This window comes from Acomys minous, assembly GCF_964271855.1.
Source record: "Acomys minous genome assembly, chromosome: 2".
NCBI lineage: Eukaryota > Metazoa > Chordata > Mammalia > Rodentia > Muridae > Acomys > Acomys minous.
In genome coordinates this window covers 17,039,449-17,055,069 of record NC_140484.1, presented here as the reverse complement: position 1 = coordinate 17,055,069, position 15,621 = coordinate 17,039,449, and the positions used below count along the sequence as shown (strand labels likewise).

General features: G+C 44.9%; 1 protein-coding gene across 2 annotated transcripts in view; it reads left to right on the top strand.

The window, feature by feature from the left end:
- Positions 1-15,621, top strand: part of ABCC2 (ATP binding cassette subfamily C member 2) — a 69,503-nt gene that overhangs the window by 28,806 nt on the left and 25,076 nt on the right. For both annotated transcript variants that reach the window (XM_084754523.1, XM_084754522.1), the window contains exons 11-19: positions 554-619; positions 2,645-2,782; positions 3,267-3,413; positions 6,345-6,429; positions 7,128-7,194; positions 8,751-8,877; positions 10,822-10,998; positions 12,193-12,360; positions 13,001-13,181. In XM_084754523.1, coding sequence (XP_084610649.1) covers positions 554-619; positions 2,645-2,782; positions 3,267-3,413; positions 6,345-6,429; positions 7,128-7,194; positions 8,751-8,877; positions 10,822-10,998; positions 12,193-12,360; positions 13,001-13,181 — 1,156 coding nt within the window. The remainder of the gene's footprint in view (positions 1-553; positions 620-2,644; positions 2,783-3,266; positions 3,414-6,344; positions 6,430-7,127; positions 7,195-8,750; positions 8,878-10,821; positions 10,999-12,192; positions 12,361-13,000; positions 13,182-15,621) is intronic.

Genomic DNA, 15,621 nt, shown 5'->3' with positions numbered 1-15,621 from the left:
GGTGGACTCTCTAGTCATTCACTTGTTTTGCATCCATTTTGTAGCAAATGCTGTGGTAAAACTCTTCATTGCACATTTTACCAAGGGCACAGCAACACATCAGACAAGGGCGCTACTCTCGTGAATATTATATTCTCTTCCCAGGCTGGGGAGATAGCAAGGAAGAGAACTAAGTATGAAATGACAGTGAGTGGGGGGACCTTTTCAATTAGGAGGTCAGAGGAGTTCTCTGTGAGGTGGGCATCTAAAGCCAAGCTCCGAGGGACACCTCCTGACAACGTAGAAGTGAGCCTTGCAATGGAAGAACAACCTGTGGACAGAGAACAGGCAGGCAAAGGGTAAAGGAGGGTAGGTCGGAGCAAGCTTGGTATAGTCAAGGGCCGGAGACAGGGTAGGGATAGAAGAAACAAGAAGAGTTGTGTGAACGCCGTCACTGCACTCCTTCAGATTAAGTGACAGCCGCCGTTTCCCCTAGGGCCCGCCCTCAGCAGCAAACCTGGGCCCTTTCTCCCAGAAGAGTACATTTGGGTTTTGTCTTCCTTTCTCTTGGCAGGTACAAAATATGAAGAACAAAGACAAGCGTTTAAAAATAATGAATGAGATTCTCAGTGGAATTAAGGTAAGAGAAACAAAACAAAACAAACAACAAACAAACAACAAAACCAAAACCAAACAAACACCAAACAGAGGACGTCCTCTGGGTGCAGTGACAGAAAGTGACCATTCAGTGTCATATGGCTCCTGATTCTTGTTTATCCACAAGTCTCCTGTTCCTTCTTCTGTTCCTTCCAGATACTTTCGAAAATTGACTTCTATTTGTTTATCCTAAAGTATTTGTTTTTTTTTTAATATTTATTTATTATGTATACAGTGCTCTGTCTGCATGTACACCTGCAGGCCAGAAGAGGGCACCAGATCTCTAGATGGTTGTGAGCCACCATGTGGTTCCTGGGAATTGAACTCAGGACCTGTGGAAGAACAGTCAGTGCTCTTAACCTCTGAGCCATCTCTCCAGCCCAAAGTATTTGTTTTTATACTTTACTGTAGACATTTTTAAAAATAGATTTTAATTTATTTGACAATTTTATAACAAATATTGATTAAATTTATCCCACCCCCCCACACACACATACCTGCGCACACCATCCCCTCCCGTCCCCTTCTACTCCCTCCGAATCTATTCTTCTAGACACATCCCCCTCTAATTTCCTCTTTTAAGAAACTATATCGCCTGGCTGAGTTCAACTAGGATTGTCTGCATGTACATGAGTGTACAGTTGTTGACTCAAATGGAAATTTACCACTGGCTACACACCTGGAGGGCAATCATTTCCCTTCTCCCAGCAGCCATTAAGTACTAATAGCTCCTGAGCTCACAGCGAGACCTGTGTGCCCTCCCCTACCCACGGGGAAAGGCTGACAGGCTCCATCGCTAGCTAATGGCAGCTGCTGTGAGCTCATGAGTGCAATGTCCGGGTCGTGTGTAGAAAACAGTCCTTTGCCGCACCCTCCCCGTGCTCTGGCTCTTACACTGTTTCTATGCCCTTCCACGATGTTCCCTAGGCCTTGGGGCTAGAAGCACGGTGATTTAGAACCTCCGCTTAGGGCTGAGCACCACACAGTAGCCACTTGCTTGTAGCACTTGGACTGTAGCCTCCCACAAAGAGAAGCTTCTCTGACTAAGGCTGTACCAGTCTATGGGGCTGAATATAAACACTTAGAAGGTAGACTGTCCTGTCCATTTAGCAAAACAACAGTAGTAGGTCCCCCTAAGGCACTGACCTCCACAGATAGTGGTGTTTTGTTTTATTTTTTTAAGAAAATATTTGTTTTATTTTTAGTTCTCTCTTATACTCTCTCTCTCTCTCCCTCCCTCCCTCTGTCTCTCTGTCTGTCTGTCTCTCTCTCTCTCTCTCTCTCTCTCTCTCTCTCTCTGTGTGTGTGTGTGTGTGTGTGTGTGTGCTCGAACATGTGTGCGCATGCATGTGTGCATGTGAATGCAGGTGTCCATGGAGGAGGCCAGGGGTGTCAGATCCCTTGGAATTGTTCCAGTTTCTTCAAGCTCAGATATTCTTTTCTTTTTTTTTTTTCCCCAAGACAAGGTTTCTCTGTGTTATCTTGGCCATCCTGGACTCTCTTTGGAGACCAGGCTGGCCTCGAACACACAGCGATCCATGTGCCTCTGCCTCCCGAGTGCTGGGATTAAAAGCGTGCGCCACCACGCCCGGCCAAGCTCAGATATTCTGTCACCTTGATCCATTCTATTAATGAAACCTTCCACAGAGCTTCTTTCTATCTTTTTCTCTTTTGCCTAAATGGAAACAGCGCTCTACAAAACTAGAATGGCTAGTTCACCTTGATTTACTCAGAAGTTTCTAACCTTTACCATGGGAAGTTCTGGGTCTTGGCAAGTTTACTTGAACAGGCAAGTAGGGCAGTTTGTCAAACAAAAACCAAGTGAAGTATGTGTGCGAAGTGCTTTACATGTAAGGGGCTGTCAATAAATATAAGCTACCTCTCTATAAACAGTCCATAATCTAGATTTCCAGCCCCCAAATGTTTGGTAGCTTCTCCTAAAACGAGGGTGGACCATGTATACTTTTTCAGGCAACAACATGACTTTTGCTCTTCTCTGACCCATTAGATCCTGAAATATTTTGCCTGGGAGCCTTCATTCAAAGAGCAAGTCGACAGCCTTCGGAACAAAGAGCTCAAGAACCTACTGCACTTTGGCCAGCTGCAGACTCTGATGATATTCACCTTACAGTTAACTCCAGTGCTGGTGAGCAGAGGAGGGCCATGGCCTGAGGTCATAGTCTGTTTTTAACAGAGTCCACTTGATCCCCAAAATTCAGGGAATTTGTCCCTCCTTCCTTAAATTCCTGTCTCCATCCCCTCAACCCCAGCTCTACTTCCACCCTTTCCGTACTGCTGGGTGATCTGGCAGCCACGAATGATGGTTCATCATGAATGTGGACTCCAAGAACCATTTGCATAGGAGGACTTGTCTGCTTGGGGGAAGCAATGTGGGTGTGGTCACAGAGACAGAGGACCCAAGCTCTGACTTTAGCAGTCCACTGATGGGCTTTGTCACCTTGGGAGAGATATTATTCCTCTAATGGGATCTAGTTTCTTATAGGTAATATGAAGAGATTGAGTTAATCCCTAACATTCCTTCAACTCTGATACACAGTGTCCCTGAAACTTAGCGCAAGGGTGTTTGGACCGTTTCAATAGTGAGTTCCCTATGATCTTGTTCTTCCTAGGTGTCTGTGATCACATTTTCTGTTTACGTGCTGGTGGATAGCAACAACATTTTGGATGCAGAGAAGGCCTTCACCTCCATCACCCTCTTCAATATCCTACGCTTTCCACTCACCATGCTTCCCATGGTGACCACATCAATTCTTCAGGTACATAGGGACTCCTCAGCTACCTGCTTCATTGCCTTAGGTGCCCATTACTAGCCTGCCGTAACTCACGGGTAGCATCTGCTAAAAAATGTTAAATTAAAAGTCCGTCTGGCTTCTGTTGTTATAAAAACCAAAATCCCAACTGTTTGATTTTACCAGTGAAGACTCAGGAGCCAGATACTGGGGTGAAAACCTGCTAGCTCAGAGAGGCAGAGAAAGCACCCAGCTGACCTTCCTACTCAGCTCATGTCCCAAAAGGAAAAAGCCAAAAAGCCATTAGCTCAGCTGACAGCTCAGGAGGAAAAGGCCAAAAAGCTCAAAGTCAAAGGCTTGCTAGCTCAGCTGATGTCCCAGGAGGAAAACACCAAGAGCTAAAAGTGAAAGAGCGAGCTGAGTGTGCATGTCTGTAATGCCAGTGCTCTGGGAGGCAGAGGCAAGCGGATCCCTGTGAGTTAGAAGGGAGTCCAGGACAGCCAGGACTAAAGAGAGAAACCCTGTTTTGAAAAACAAACAAACAAACAAACAAACAGCTAAAGAGCCAAAAATCCAAAAGCCATTCTTGTCCATGCTGTCTTAAATACCCCTCAACTCAAAGTCCCTCCCACTTTTTAATCCCAGTCAGCTGGTTTCTTGCTTCACGTCTTGACCTAGAGCTAACTTAATTAAATCCTGTGTACATATAGCTCTTGGATTACAGGTGTGTGCTAGGGCTGACCACACCGTAACCACCTGTTTACAATAAACAGAAAGTTCTTGGATTAAAGTTGTGTGTTAAGGGTGCACCATACCAAACAAGAAATAGGTTTTTATAGTTCACAATGGGATCAAATATCTTGCAACAGGTTTCTGGAGATACATGGTTTGATCATAGTAAAATCCTAAACTTGGGGCTGGAGAGATGGCTCATACATCAAGAGCACTGGCTGCTCTTATGTAGATCCTGAGTTCAATTCCCAGCAACCATATGGTGGCTCACAGCCATCTATAACGAGATCTGGTGCCCTCTGCTGGTGTGCAGGTGAACATGCGGGCAAAACGCTGTATACATAGTAAATTAAAAAAAAAAAAATCCTAAGCTCTCTCAGGCCCAGTTTATTTGGCTAACTAAAATGTGGGTTATTGGCCTGCTGGTGCACATGCAGACAGAGCACTGTATACATAATAATAAATAAATCTTTTTTTAAAACCCATGGGTCATCATACTAGCCTCATTCACTTCACAGCAGACAATCTTATAAAGACATTTACTAAGGCTATTATGATTATGGCTGGTCGGAGCCATTTTCCCAGACTAGTTTCTCCCTTGCTCTTCTAAAGCTCTTGAGGTATTGACATAGCATTAAGTAAACAAGGCACAAAAGAAGAGAGAAACAAAAAACAAAAAACAAAACCTCAACTCTGTCTTTGCATGAACCTATGTGGGAATAAGTTTGGGGTCCTCAAGCTGACTCCAGTAAACATCGTATAGCTGGAAGCAGTGTCTTAGTTCTGGGAACTGGCCACATAGTCTCCATGGACTAGACCTTAAGAGGGAGTCCTAAGGGCAGATGAGAGATGGATGCCAAGCCCAGAATGTTGAGGTATGGTGCTGCCCTGCTGTCATTTGAGAGGTAGCCAGGTTCAGACACAGCTCTGGCTGCAAAGACTGAGATCAAAGTGAAGGCCTTCCTGTCTTAGAGGGAATAAGGAACGGGTAGCCAGCTCGGCCAGCGAGAGAACAGCACTCTCTTTTTGGGTGTAGTTTATTGCAGACACAGCAAAGGTAAGATCAGTGACCGGGTACTGATCCATGAAGCAGCTGAACAGTTCAGCCTTCATACTTCACCATAGGCTGGATGTCTGTGAGACACAGCCTCATGGCAGCTCTCCTAGAAGACAGGAAGAGCAACGGAAAGCATCCATACTGGTGCGCCCTGAAACCTCCCGAGTCCACACCTTCTGGCTACTTCAGAGTGTTCCATACTTAGACCCCCCCTGAAGCTTAGTCTTTGGCCCAGTTCCTCTATAAAGGACGCTGTAATAGACCAGCTACAATACTGGATAGTTCATCGAGGCCTAGACTCAGTTAAATAGGGGCAAGACTAGGGCCCAGTTACCAGAAGTAGATATTAAGTGAGGGTTCTGTCATAGAAGGTGGTAGACAGTTTCTGGAAATAAGACCAAAGTTTGGAGAGAAATAGCAGCAGAGTTGAATTACCTGAGTCTCTGAAAGCTGAAATGCTGTCTTTATATAGTTCTGTCTAGTGTAGGATGCTTGCAGGGCTGAGGTTTAGGGGGATGGTTTGCAGGGCTGAGGTCTAGGGGGATGGTTTGCAGGGCTGAGGTCTAGGGGGATGGTTTGCAGGGCTGAGGTATGGTTGAGCCTGTGGTAGTGGTCAAGAGGTTCCAAGTCATGGCTAATGACAAAGTCAAAATCCTTTCCCGGCTTGTGTGTGTGTGTGTGTTTAATTTACTTTTGTTTTATGTGCATTGGGTTTTGCTTGTATGTACCTCTGTGTGAGGGTGTCATATAGCCTAGAAAAGGCGCTACAGTTGTGAGCTGCCCTGTGGGTGCTGGGAATTGAACCCAGATCCTCTGGGAGACCAGTCACTGCTCTTAACCTCTGAGCCATCACTCCTGCGCTCCCCCTGCTTGTGTTTTGTAGTGAATTTCTTTTTCTTCCCCTTAGTTGTATTTCCATAAGGCCAATGGTTTGTTGCTTTTTGTTTTTTTTTTACATAACGTTTTCATTCATTCTTTTAAAACTTCGTGCAGGAGATTTTGAGCATATCCTTTCCCCTCCCCCAATTCCTTCCAGATTCTCTCCCCTCTCCCTACCCACCCAACTTCATGAAAAACCAAACCAAAACCACAACAAAATCCACAGGCTGCAGTTTGTGTTGGCTGTATTACTGAAGTTTCTTATTCCTGAGTTCTTCTGTCTCCTCTAGGCCAGTGTTTCTGTAGAGCGGATAGAGAAATACCTGGGAGGAGACGATGTGGATACATCTGCCATTCACCGTGTCTGCAATTTTGGTAAGCAAATTTGGAAATTATTTCCACAAATTATTCGCAGTGCTGGCACCAGACTATTTATAGGCCGAGCTTAACCACAGCAGCTAATTAGCCTTGTATAATAAGCGATGCAAATTATGTTCTCAACTAAAGGAAAGTGCTTCACCAGAGTTCTGAGCCAGACACAGTTAGCTATTCTGAGATAAGCAGGGACTCCTGCAAGGGACCCAGAAGACAGAAATCAGACTGAAGCCAAGTGTGTGTGGGGGGATTGGGAAGGTAGCTTGGGGTGACAGAACACATGGGTTCTGAATCGGAAGCCATCCATAGCCACACTAAACAGTGGTTCTGGAGTCCAAAATGGCGAGGGCTCAAATAAGAGCATAGAGCTCACACAGAATAGAGGACAGCCAGGGATGGCGTGGGGTGCTGGGGGCGGGGGGGGGGGGGGAGAAGAGGGGGAGGGGGAAGGTGGGAGGTGCTAGGTTGGGGCTGGGAGTGGCTGTGGCATCTAGAGGTCAGCAGAACCTGAGAGCTCAGGTTTAGGTTCATTGTCCCCTGCTGGGATAAGCTCAGCACCTTAAACAAAACAAAACAAAACAGAGGTGATTTCAGGGGCTGGTAGATGACTCTGAGACCGTGTGCTGAGGAAAGGCAGGTGGTCACATGAGGGCCGACATGTAACTAAAAAGAGAGGCCTTTCCCCCCTTTTTCCATAGATAAAGCCGTGCAGTTTTCAGAGGCCTCTTTTACTTGGGACCCGGATGTGGAAGCCACAATCCGAGAGTGAGTTCTTCCCCCTTTTCTGGCTCTTCTTTAGGACCCCCTTCCCCTGCCCTTTCTCAGAAGAGTCTGTGCAGTGCACCACTAGGAAAGGCTGTCGGTTGCGTTCGCACGGACACTAGATTAGGCTCGGCCTTGGAGGGATGTGCTGAGCGTAGGAACCCGAGCCTTTCCTTGTGGCTTTATTCTCTGTCTGCATTCATGCTGCAAGTCTTTAAGAATCAATGAAGATACTTGTTCCTCCAGATAATAGGTGGAGAAAGTGCAGGTCCTGAACTTTAGAGTTCAGCTTTTCTCCTCAGACTAGACTATTGCTATAGATTTCAGAGCTGGGTAGGACAGTGCACACCTGCAGTCTTAGCAGCCATGAGCCTCAGACTAGAGGAGCATGAGTTTGAGGCCAGTCTGGGATGTCTGTGAGACTCTGTCTTCAAAAAAAGCGCCACTGTAGGCTACTCCCATTCAGTTGTGACTACACAGAGCAGCTGTAAAGCGACCCATTCTCATGAACATACCGGGCGCCTGTCAAGCCCTCCCCATTTTGGATTCCAGATCCTCTGTTTCCTCTGGCTATGGATAACTTCCAATCCAGACCCCAAGCAAAGAACTCCATGACTTCCCACCCTTCTCTTCTGTTCCTGTAGCCTTCAGATGCATGCTGGGGTCGGCACCAGGACCAGTCAGGGCAAAAGCCGCTGTTCTAACCCTCCCAGCCTTGAAGCTTTCCTTTGTAGAGAGAAAAGAGGTGACAGTTGCCACTTGACTGCTGCAGTGCAGAACTGGCTCGGAGAGACTGTGTGGCAGGGTCCTGATGTTCTAAGTGCCTTAGCAACACAAAGTGTCAAGCTGGCACAAAGAGTTCCTGGAATTCTAGCCCAGTGTAGACCCCATCCCCATGTGAGAAGTCAGGGTTAGCGTTAGGGAAGGAAATTCCCCTTCGGGGAGTATCACTTGTGGAATAAATTAGCCTGAGAAACATTAAGTAGCAAGTTTAGTGTAGAGGCAAAATCCAACTCTGCTACTTTAAAAGCAAAACCTTAGTTGGGAAGTGAGAAAGTGACCTTTCAAAACTGCCCAGCCCAGCAGTGGCCAAGCTGAGACCTGAACAGAATCAGGTGTTGTAGGTGCCTGAGCAGCGGTTGCTCAACAGCTGGTCCTGTGAGACCTTTTTCCCCTTGGAGAACTCTTGCTGTTGCAAATGCACCTTTGACATGAACTCATTTGATGCGTTTGATAACTAGGGCTCATTCTTCGGCTCTTAGAACTTAACAGTAATAAAGACGCACCTTGGAGCCAGGTGTGGTGGCGCTCACCTTTAATCCCAGCACTCGGGAGGCAGAGGCAGGCAGATCTCTGTGAATTCAAGGCCAGCCTAGTCTACAAAGTGAGTCGAGAACAGCTAGGATTACAAGAGAAACCCTGTCTCGAATCATCCATGGCAAAATTTCTGGTCTTGAGGGGAGAGTTATCTAAACACAGATTTCATAAAGAGTCAGAGGAGTGCCTCGAACTATGACCGCCCCCAACCCATGTCCTTCAGAAACATTTCTCTCTTTCAGTGTGAACCTGGATATAAAGCCAGGCCAATTGGTGGCTGTGGTGGGCACTGTAGGCTCTGGGAAATCCTCTCTGATATCAGCCATGCTGGGAGAAATGGAAAACGTCCATGGGCACATCACCATCAAGGTGAGTGGAGACGGAACGGAGAAGCCTTCTGACCCTAGATGTTTCCTCCTCTGGGTCCTGGAGACATCTGATGCAATTGTGACTGCAGATCTCTCCCTCACCCCAGTCTTACACACTCAGACTCTGGGAGTGGGACCTAAGGGTCTGCAGTTTTAATGAGCCAACCATGTGATTCTTACATGCATACCAAGGTATTGAAACTGTTGGCTGGAGATGTCTTCCTTCTGAGTACAGGCAATTCTGCTGTAAATATATGTGTGAGTGGGAACCTTACATCTACAAAACTGTGCAATAAAAGTAAAAGGACCTAGGAAAAAGCTGTTATAGGTTACTAAAACCTTGTAGGGCTGCAGAGATGGCGCAACAGTTAAGAGCGCTCGCTGCTCTTCCAGAGGTCTGAGTTTGGTTCCCAGCACCCACATGGTGCCTCACAAACATCTGTATCTCCAGCTCCAGGGGGTCCAGTACTCTTTTCTGGCCTCTCTGAACACAAGACATATATGTGGTATACATACACACATGCAGGCAAAACAGTTAAACCCAGATAAAATAAACCTTTAAACAGTAACAAACAACTTTGTAACCAGAGTGCCAACAACAAACAGTAATTGAATCCATCACGGCTGTAAAATCAACACTGACGTTTGTACCTAAGGCCTCCCACCATCCTCCCTCCCAATGATGGGAACAGAGCTGGGGTCCTTTTATAAACTAGGCAAATGCTCTGCGTCTTTGAGCTATTTTCCAGCTATGTGTTTGCTTTAACACCTCTCGTGTGTGTGTGTGTGTGTGTGTGTGTGTGTGTGTGACAGCGTGCATGTCCAGGTCACAAGATAACTCTGTTTTTGTTCACTGCTGACCACATGCCTGCAGAAGGCACTCAGCTGTCCCCACTTCCCAGTTCCCCATAGGAGCACTGATAGCACTTACACACACTGCTATGTCGAGCTTTACATGGGTTTTGGGGACAAGCCATCTCCACCGGTCCCCTTTCTCCTGCGTTTGATTTTTATGCACATTGTAGCCTGCCTCATTCCATAGCCCAAGCTGGCCTTGAGCTTGTGATCCACTCCCTCCGACTCCTGAGTAGCTTCCATTATAGGCTTGTGTCACAAAGCCCAAATCACCTCTTTCTTTGAGAGCTGGATCTTTAGAGGCAGTTCCTCAAATACAATATTAAGTTTGTTTTGTCCACTTATTTATTTGAAAACAGAGGGAAGTGATTTCATGGCATTTTCATCAATTCTCTGAACTTCTCCAGAGTTAAATTTATAGGAAATTATAAGCACATTTCAATCATTAAACAGCCACCAATTGGACCATGAAGAACTTTTCAGCCCCTTCTAAGGCTTCCTTTTTAATTATGAGGAAGTTTGCACTGGATTGCTTTACATTAACCTGCTTGGAAAAATTTCAAGAAACATTTCTTCTTCTACAGTGTTCTGCCTTATTTACCAATCTCCAATGAGGCAATGAATGCGCATTTAAAAAAACATGCTATAGCGGAGAGGACTGCAGATTTAACTTTGTCCTTTAACTCCTCTCAGGAAACTTTTTATTGCTGACTTACAGTTCAGTTATTTCTCAAACAGGCATTCGTCCGTCTTCATCCTTTCGGTGTGATAATTTTAGCCCCTTAGGCTTTTCTTCTTACGGTGTCATTTGAAAGAATTGACATTGGATTAGTTCTCATCAAGTCAATGGATTTGATTAATACCCTGCTCTCCTAGAGGCTTCTGATTTTCAGGATGATGGCAGGAAAGGGATAGTATAAAAGGGCATGCAGAGAAGAAGATGCTGGGTCTTATTTCCCGGGCATCATATTAGGAAACACCAGATGCTTAGGAGGCCTGACGTATAGCTCTTCAAACAAAAGCTTTTCTTGTTCCTTGCCATTCTTGGCTCTAAGCGCGACTGTCTGATGGTCTGGTCCTTCCCGTCCAGGGCACCATAGCCTATGTCCCTCAGCAGTCCTGGATTCAGAATGGGACCATCAAAGACAACATCCTTTTTGGATCCGAATTCAACGAAAAGAGATACCAGCAAGTCCTTGAAGCTTGTGCTCTCCTTCCAGACTTGGAAATATTGCCTGGGGGAGACATGGCTGAGATTGGAGAGAAGGTACTTGGGGCAAGGAACCTTGTAAAGAAATAATTGTAGTAGCGGGGCGTGGTGGCGAACGCCTTTAATCCCAGCATGCGGGAGGCAGAGGCAGGCGGGTCTGCAAAGCAAGTCCAGGACAGCCAGCTACACAGAGAAACCCCGTCTCAAAGAAAGAAAAAGAAAAAGGAAAAAAGAAAAAGAAAAAAGAAATAATTGTAGAAAAACAATGAGGACGGTAGTGGGAAAGCATGTTGATAAATCATGGTCATCACGAACACACAAAACATGTTTGTACAGCTGCATACTTTATATAAATAACTCCATTTTAAAATGTGTTTTGAGTCATGATCTAACTATGTAGTATTGCCTTGACTGGTCTGGAGCTTGGTATGTAGTCTGGCCTCAAATTCACAGAGATCCGCTTGTCTCTGCTATCCAGGATTACAGGCCTCTGCCACCAGAACTGGACTCCAGTTTTTTAAACTTTGTATCTGCAAACACAAGGATTTATAATCTGAGTCAAAGGTAATAAGGCAAAGGGACCAAGAGGCTAAGTTTATTATACTAGCCTAGAGTTGGCTTGTACTGTTAAATGCCTTGAATAATAGTTGATTTAAATAACTATATTATATCCACTGGCTACATATACTATAATTTATTTCAAATTTTGTTGTTTTGATGTTGATGATGATGATGATGTTTCTGAGACAGAGTTTCACTGTGTAGCCTTGGCTGTCTTGGAACTCACTTTGTAGACCTGGCTGGTCTGAACACAAAGATCAGCTTGCCTCTGGCTCTCTGAGTGCTGGGCTAGAAATATTTGATGACTACATGTTTAAAATATTTTAACCTTTCTTCTTTTTTAAAAAAAATGAATATAATAATCTCCTACGGGCAAGGATCCTGAGGCACTAGAAGATGAGTGAAAATACAGTTCCTTTAAGTCAGAATTCACTGGCTGAGTGACAGATGCTCTGCCCTAATGTTTGCCCTGCTTGTTCCCAGAAAGTGTCAGAAGTAGTAAACACGCAACTGCGTGGTAGAAAAGTTGGTAAAGTTATCTATCTGAGTAGAAGTTACTTGTTTATATGAAGAAACACAACATGTTTAAGCCCTTAATACCTTACTGTGGCAAATGTCTTCTTTTCAGCCTCCTTGGCAGGCTGTGTGACGGGAGCAGAGACTGTTAATAGACATTATTTTCTCCTTCAGGGTATAAATCTCAGTGGCGGTCAGAAGCAGCGAGTCAGCCTGGCCAGGGCCGTCTATCAAAACGCAGACATCTATATTCTAGACGACCCCCTGTCGGCGGTGGATGCTCATGTGGGATCGCACATTTTCAATAAGGTTGTGGGCCCCAGGGGCCTGTTGAATGGCAAGGTAAGAAGTTATTCCATGATGAAGGCAGGAGGGGAGGACTTGGTGTGTTGTCATACACATCTTCCAGAACAGTCATGTCCCGAAGAAGATTTTCTTATCTACCTTACTTTATTATCTGATTATTAGGAAGAGTATCTTAGCTATCTCCTGGACAGACTAATCTTAGTGTGTCTGTTATAAAGTCATGGGCCTACTCTGAAACTGATTGTAAGAGCCTTTCTCTGATGTTGTGATACTGAGCCTCTCAGAGGACATACTGGGGAAAAATTTAGACCTGAAGTTATAATAAGAAATATCCTTATCCCTCTGTTGCTAAGGGCATTTTCCTTAGCAACAGGCAGGGAGAGTCTACCTATATTTGACTTGAGGAGCTCATGTGTCGGGTCAACCTCATTGACACTATAGGATGGCCACACGAGCAGACCCACGAATCTAACAGTCCCGTTTCACACACAGGGTAATGTTCTAAGATTGGATGATGGAAACAGAAAGTAAAGTAAAACGAACCAAGTGGTTGGAGCTGCAATTCTGAAGCAAAGCCCCCGTATGAATTGACAAGCCTATTTTCCTCTTTTTAGGGCAATCCAGGGAAGATGGTGGGCATGGAATGATCAAAGCAATTTAATATTATTTTTTACAGACTAGAATCTTGGTTACTCATGGCATTCACTTCCTTCCCCAAGTGGATGAGATTGTAGTTCTGGGGAATGGCACCATCTTAGAGAAAGGACCCTATCATGATCTGTTGGACAAGAAGGGGGTGTTTGCCAAGAATCTGAAGACATTCATGAAGCATTCAGGGCCTGAAGGAGAGGCCACAGGTGTGTAAGCAGGGTCGGATGGAACTTGGGGTCCTAGTGGGATGATAAACTCATCTCTATATCCTGTTGAAAATTGTTAATATTTAATATTGATTTATTATTTTAATAAATCAGTGGTTACTCCAAATAACCACACAGAGAGACTAGGATCTATTTAATTAGCCTAGAGCACAATGCTGAGCAATAATTACTCCATCCTAAACCTCCAAGCTAGTATAGCTTCCTCCCATTCAGATTTCCCACATTATACTTGCTTTTTATTCATCTCCTGGGTCCAGCTCATTTCCCTTGGTGTTTCCTGGTTCTCTCCAGGTGCATCCCTTCTGTCCTTCCTGCTCTTTCTCCTCCTCTAACTGGACCAGGATGTCCTACCCCATTCTCTATTATTGCTCAGCATTGGCTAGTTGGCTGTTATTGGCAATACAGAGAACAAATGGTAGCATGTTTACACAAACTTGAGACAGGAGGTACTTAGAATAAACTTCACAATGCAATGTCCAGATTAAAACCAGATAGTGGGGTAGAAAATTCAGCATTTGAATGAACAAGGGTAAACTGTATACGGTCCAGAAGAATGTTACACCAACAATATCCTGAACTGTTTAGTATCCAGTGAACTACATTTGGAGCTGAATTGTCCAGAGATTCAAATTCCATTCTTCTGTGTTCTGGGTCTCTGTAAAGAAACATAGAGTGGCACTTTCTACTCTGCTGCCTCTGACATACAATCAAAAGACACGCCAGAGTGTACAACTGAGTGTTTGAATGAATAGCCCCTATGGAGGGGATAATGGCCCCACTTGTAGAGGCGCAAGACTCCTGGTTACTCAAGTTACACACCTTCCCCAACTACTTCAAATTCATTAGACCCTGGACAGCATCACAGGATGGTAAGGTTAATAATCCTTAGCTAAAGAATATTGGTTAATACATTAAAATTTTATTTGGAAGCTGGAGAGGTGGCTGAGAGGTCGCAAGTACTGGCTGCTCTTCCAAAGGTCCAGAGTTCAATTCCTAGCAACTACATGGTGGCTTACAACCATCTATGAGATCTGGTGCCCTCTTCTGGTGTGCAGGCCTACATGCAGGCAGAACACTGTACACATAATAAATAAATAAATAAATTTTACTATATATTGAACCAGGAAAAAACCAAGCAATTGCATATAGTCTCATATATGCAAAGTATAGCTGTCGTGAGTTGAGGGAAGGAAGAACCTCAAGGAGACAAGTTTTGAGATTTTCCAGATGCTTTATTAGTCACACATTCATGACACTTCACTCAGACATCCCGATACCTCTCCTAGTCTGCTGAGTACAGCTGTATCCTGATCAATGGCTTCATAGGTAAGGCTCCTGATCTGTCCTGGTGCACTGAGTGGTCCACAGTGGGCTTTCTTCTCTAGGCCCAGGTCTGGTCTGGTCTCAACCGGTCTTTGGACTTGGGGATGTGTGTCCAACTTGATCAGCACAGTGGCATGGTCTTAGTTGGTAAACATCACGGCCAGCCTGAAGTGGTCTTGTACTCAGCTTATATACCCTATCTATGTTGGGAGGAGTTGTGCCCCTTCTTAGCCAATGAGGTATTGGGTTTTGTCATTCATTTTACATTATGCTCATCGTTATGTTCAGCTGGACAACTTATGTCCTTTCTTGTCATGGCAAGCGCACTGTTTCACTCATCACTACCAATAGATGTCCTTTTCCTACACTTTCTCCTCTCTGTTTTACATGTTCCCTACATTCCATCCCCTGGGCCTTCGAGTCAGCTAAGGCTGGGCCGGAGGTCCACTAGGTCTTGCAGGACAGGGATTTACAATTGCAAGTTTCCTCATTCTTTGTGGGGGCGAGAACGAGATTTAACAAGTCTTCCATGTAACTCACTCCAGGTTAGATGAGCATTAAGTTGGACTATACATCCTTTACTAGAGGGTTTTAGTAACCTCCGTGCAGCAAAGGACTGTAAGGTTTTACAATCATAAGGGCCATGGGAGCTGTTCTGGTATACCAGTCCCCTTCCACTAAGGCAAAGGAAGTATCAGGTGCATGTATCAACAGCGAAAAACATAAAGCATATTGGAAATGAGATCCTTCATCTATCTATCTATCTATCTATAGCCAATAAGGAAGTGATACATGCTCTAGCTTGGGTAAATGGCATTCTCTATAGTAAGTGCTGAGAGTTGAAAGGTCTGTGAAATATCAGGCGGTGGGTTAGTCCCACCAGAAGATCCTCATCCTGAGGGCCCTTCAAATGGCACATTGCATGTTTAGAGGCACAAAAATATACAAGTACTAGAGCCACGCCATCTATTTCTACATACTTTAACAAATATATTACTAAGTCCACTATAGTGTTTAATAATAAAGCATTTATAGAAGAAACTTTGAGCAACATGTGTGGTACCCAGGTTCCACTCACATCCTGAGTCCCAGCCTC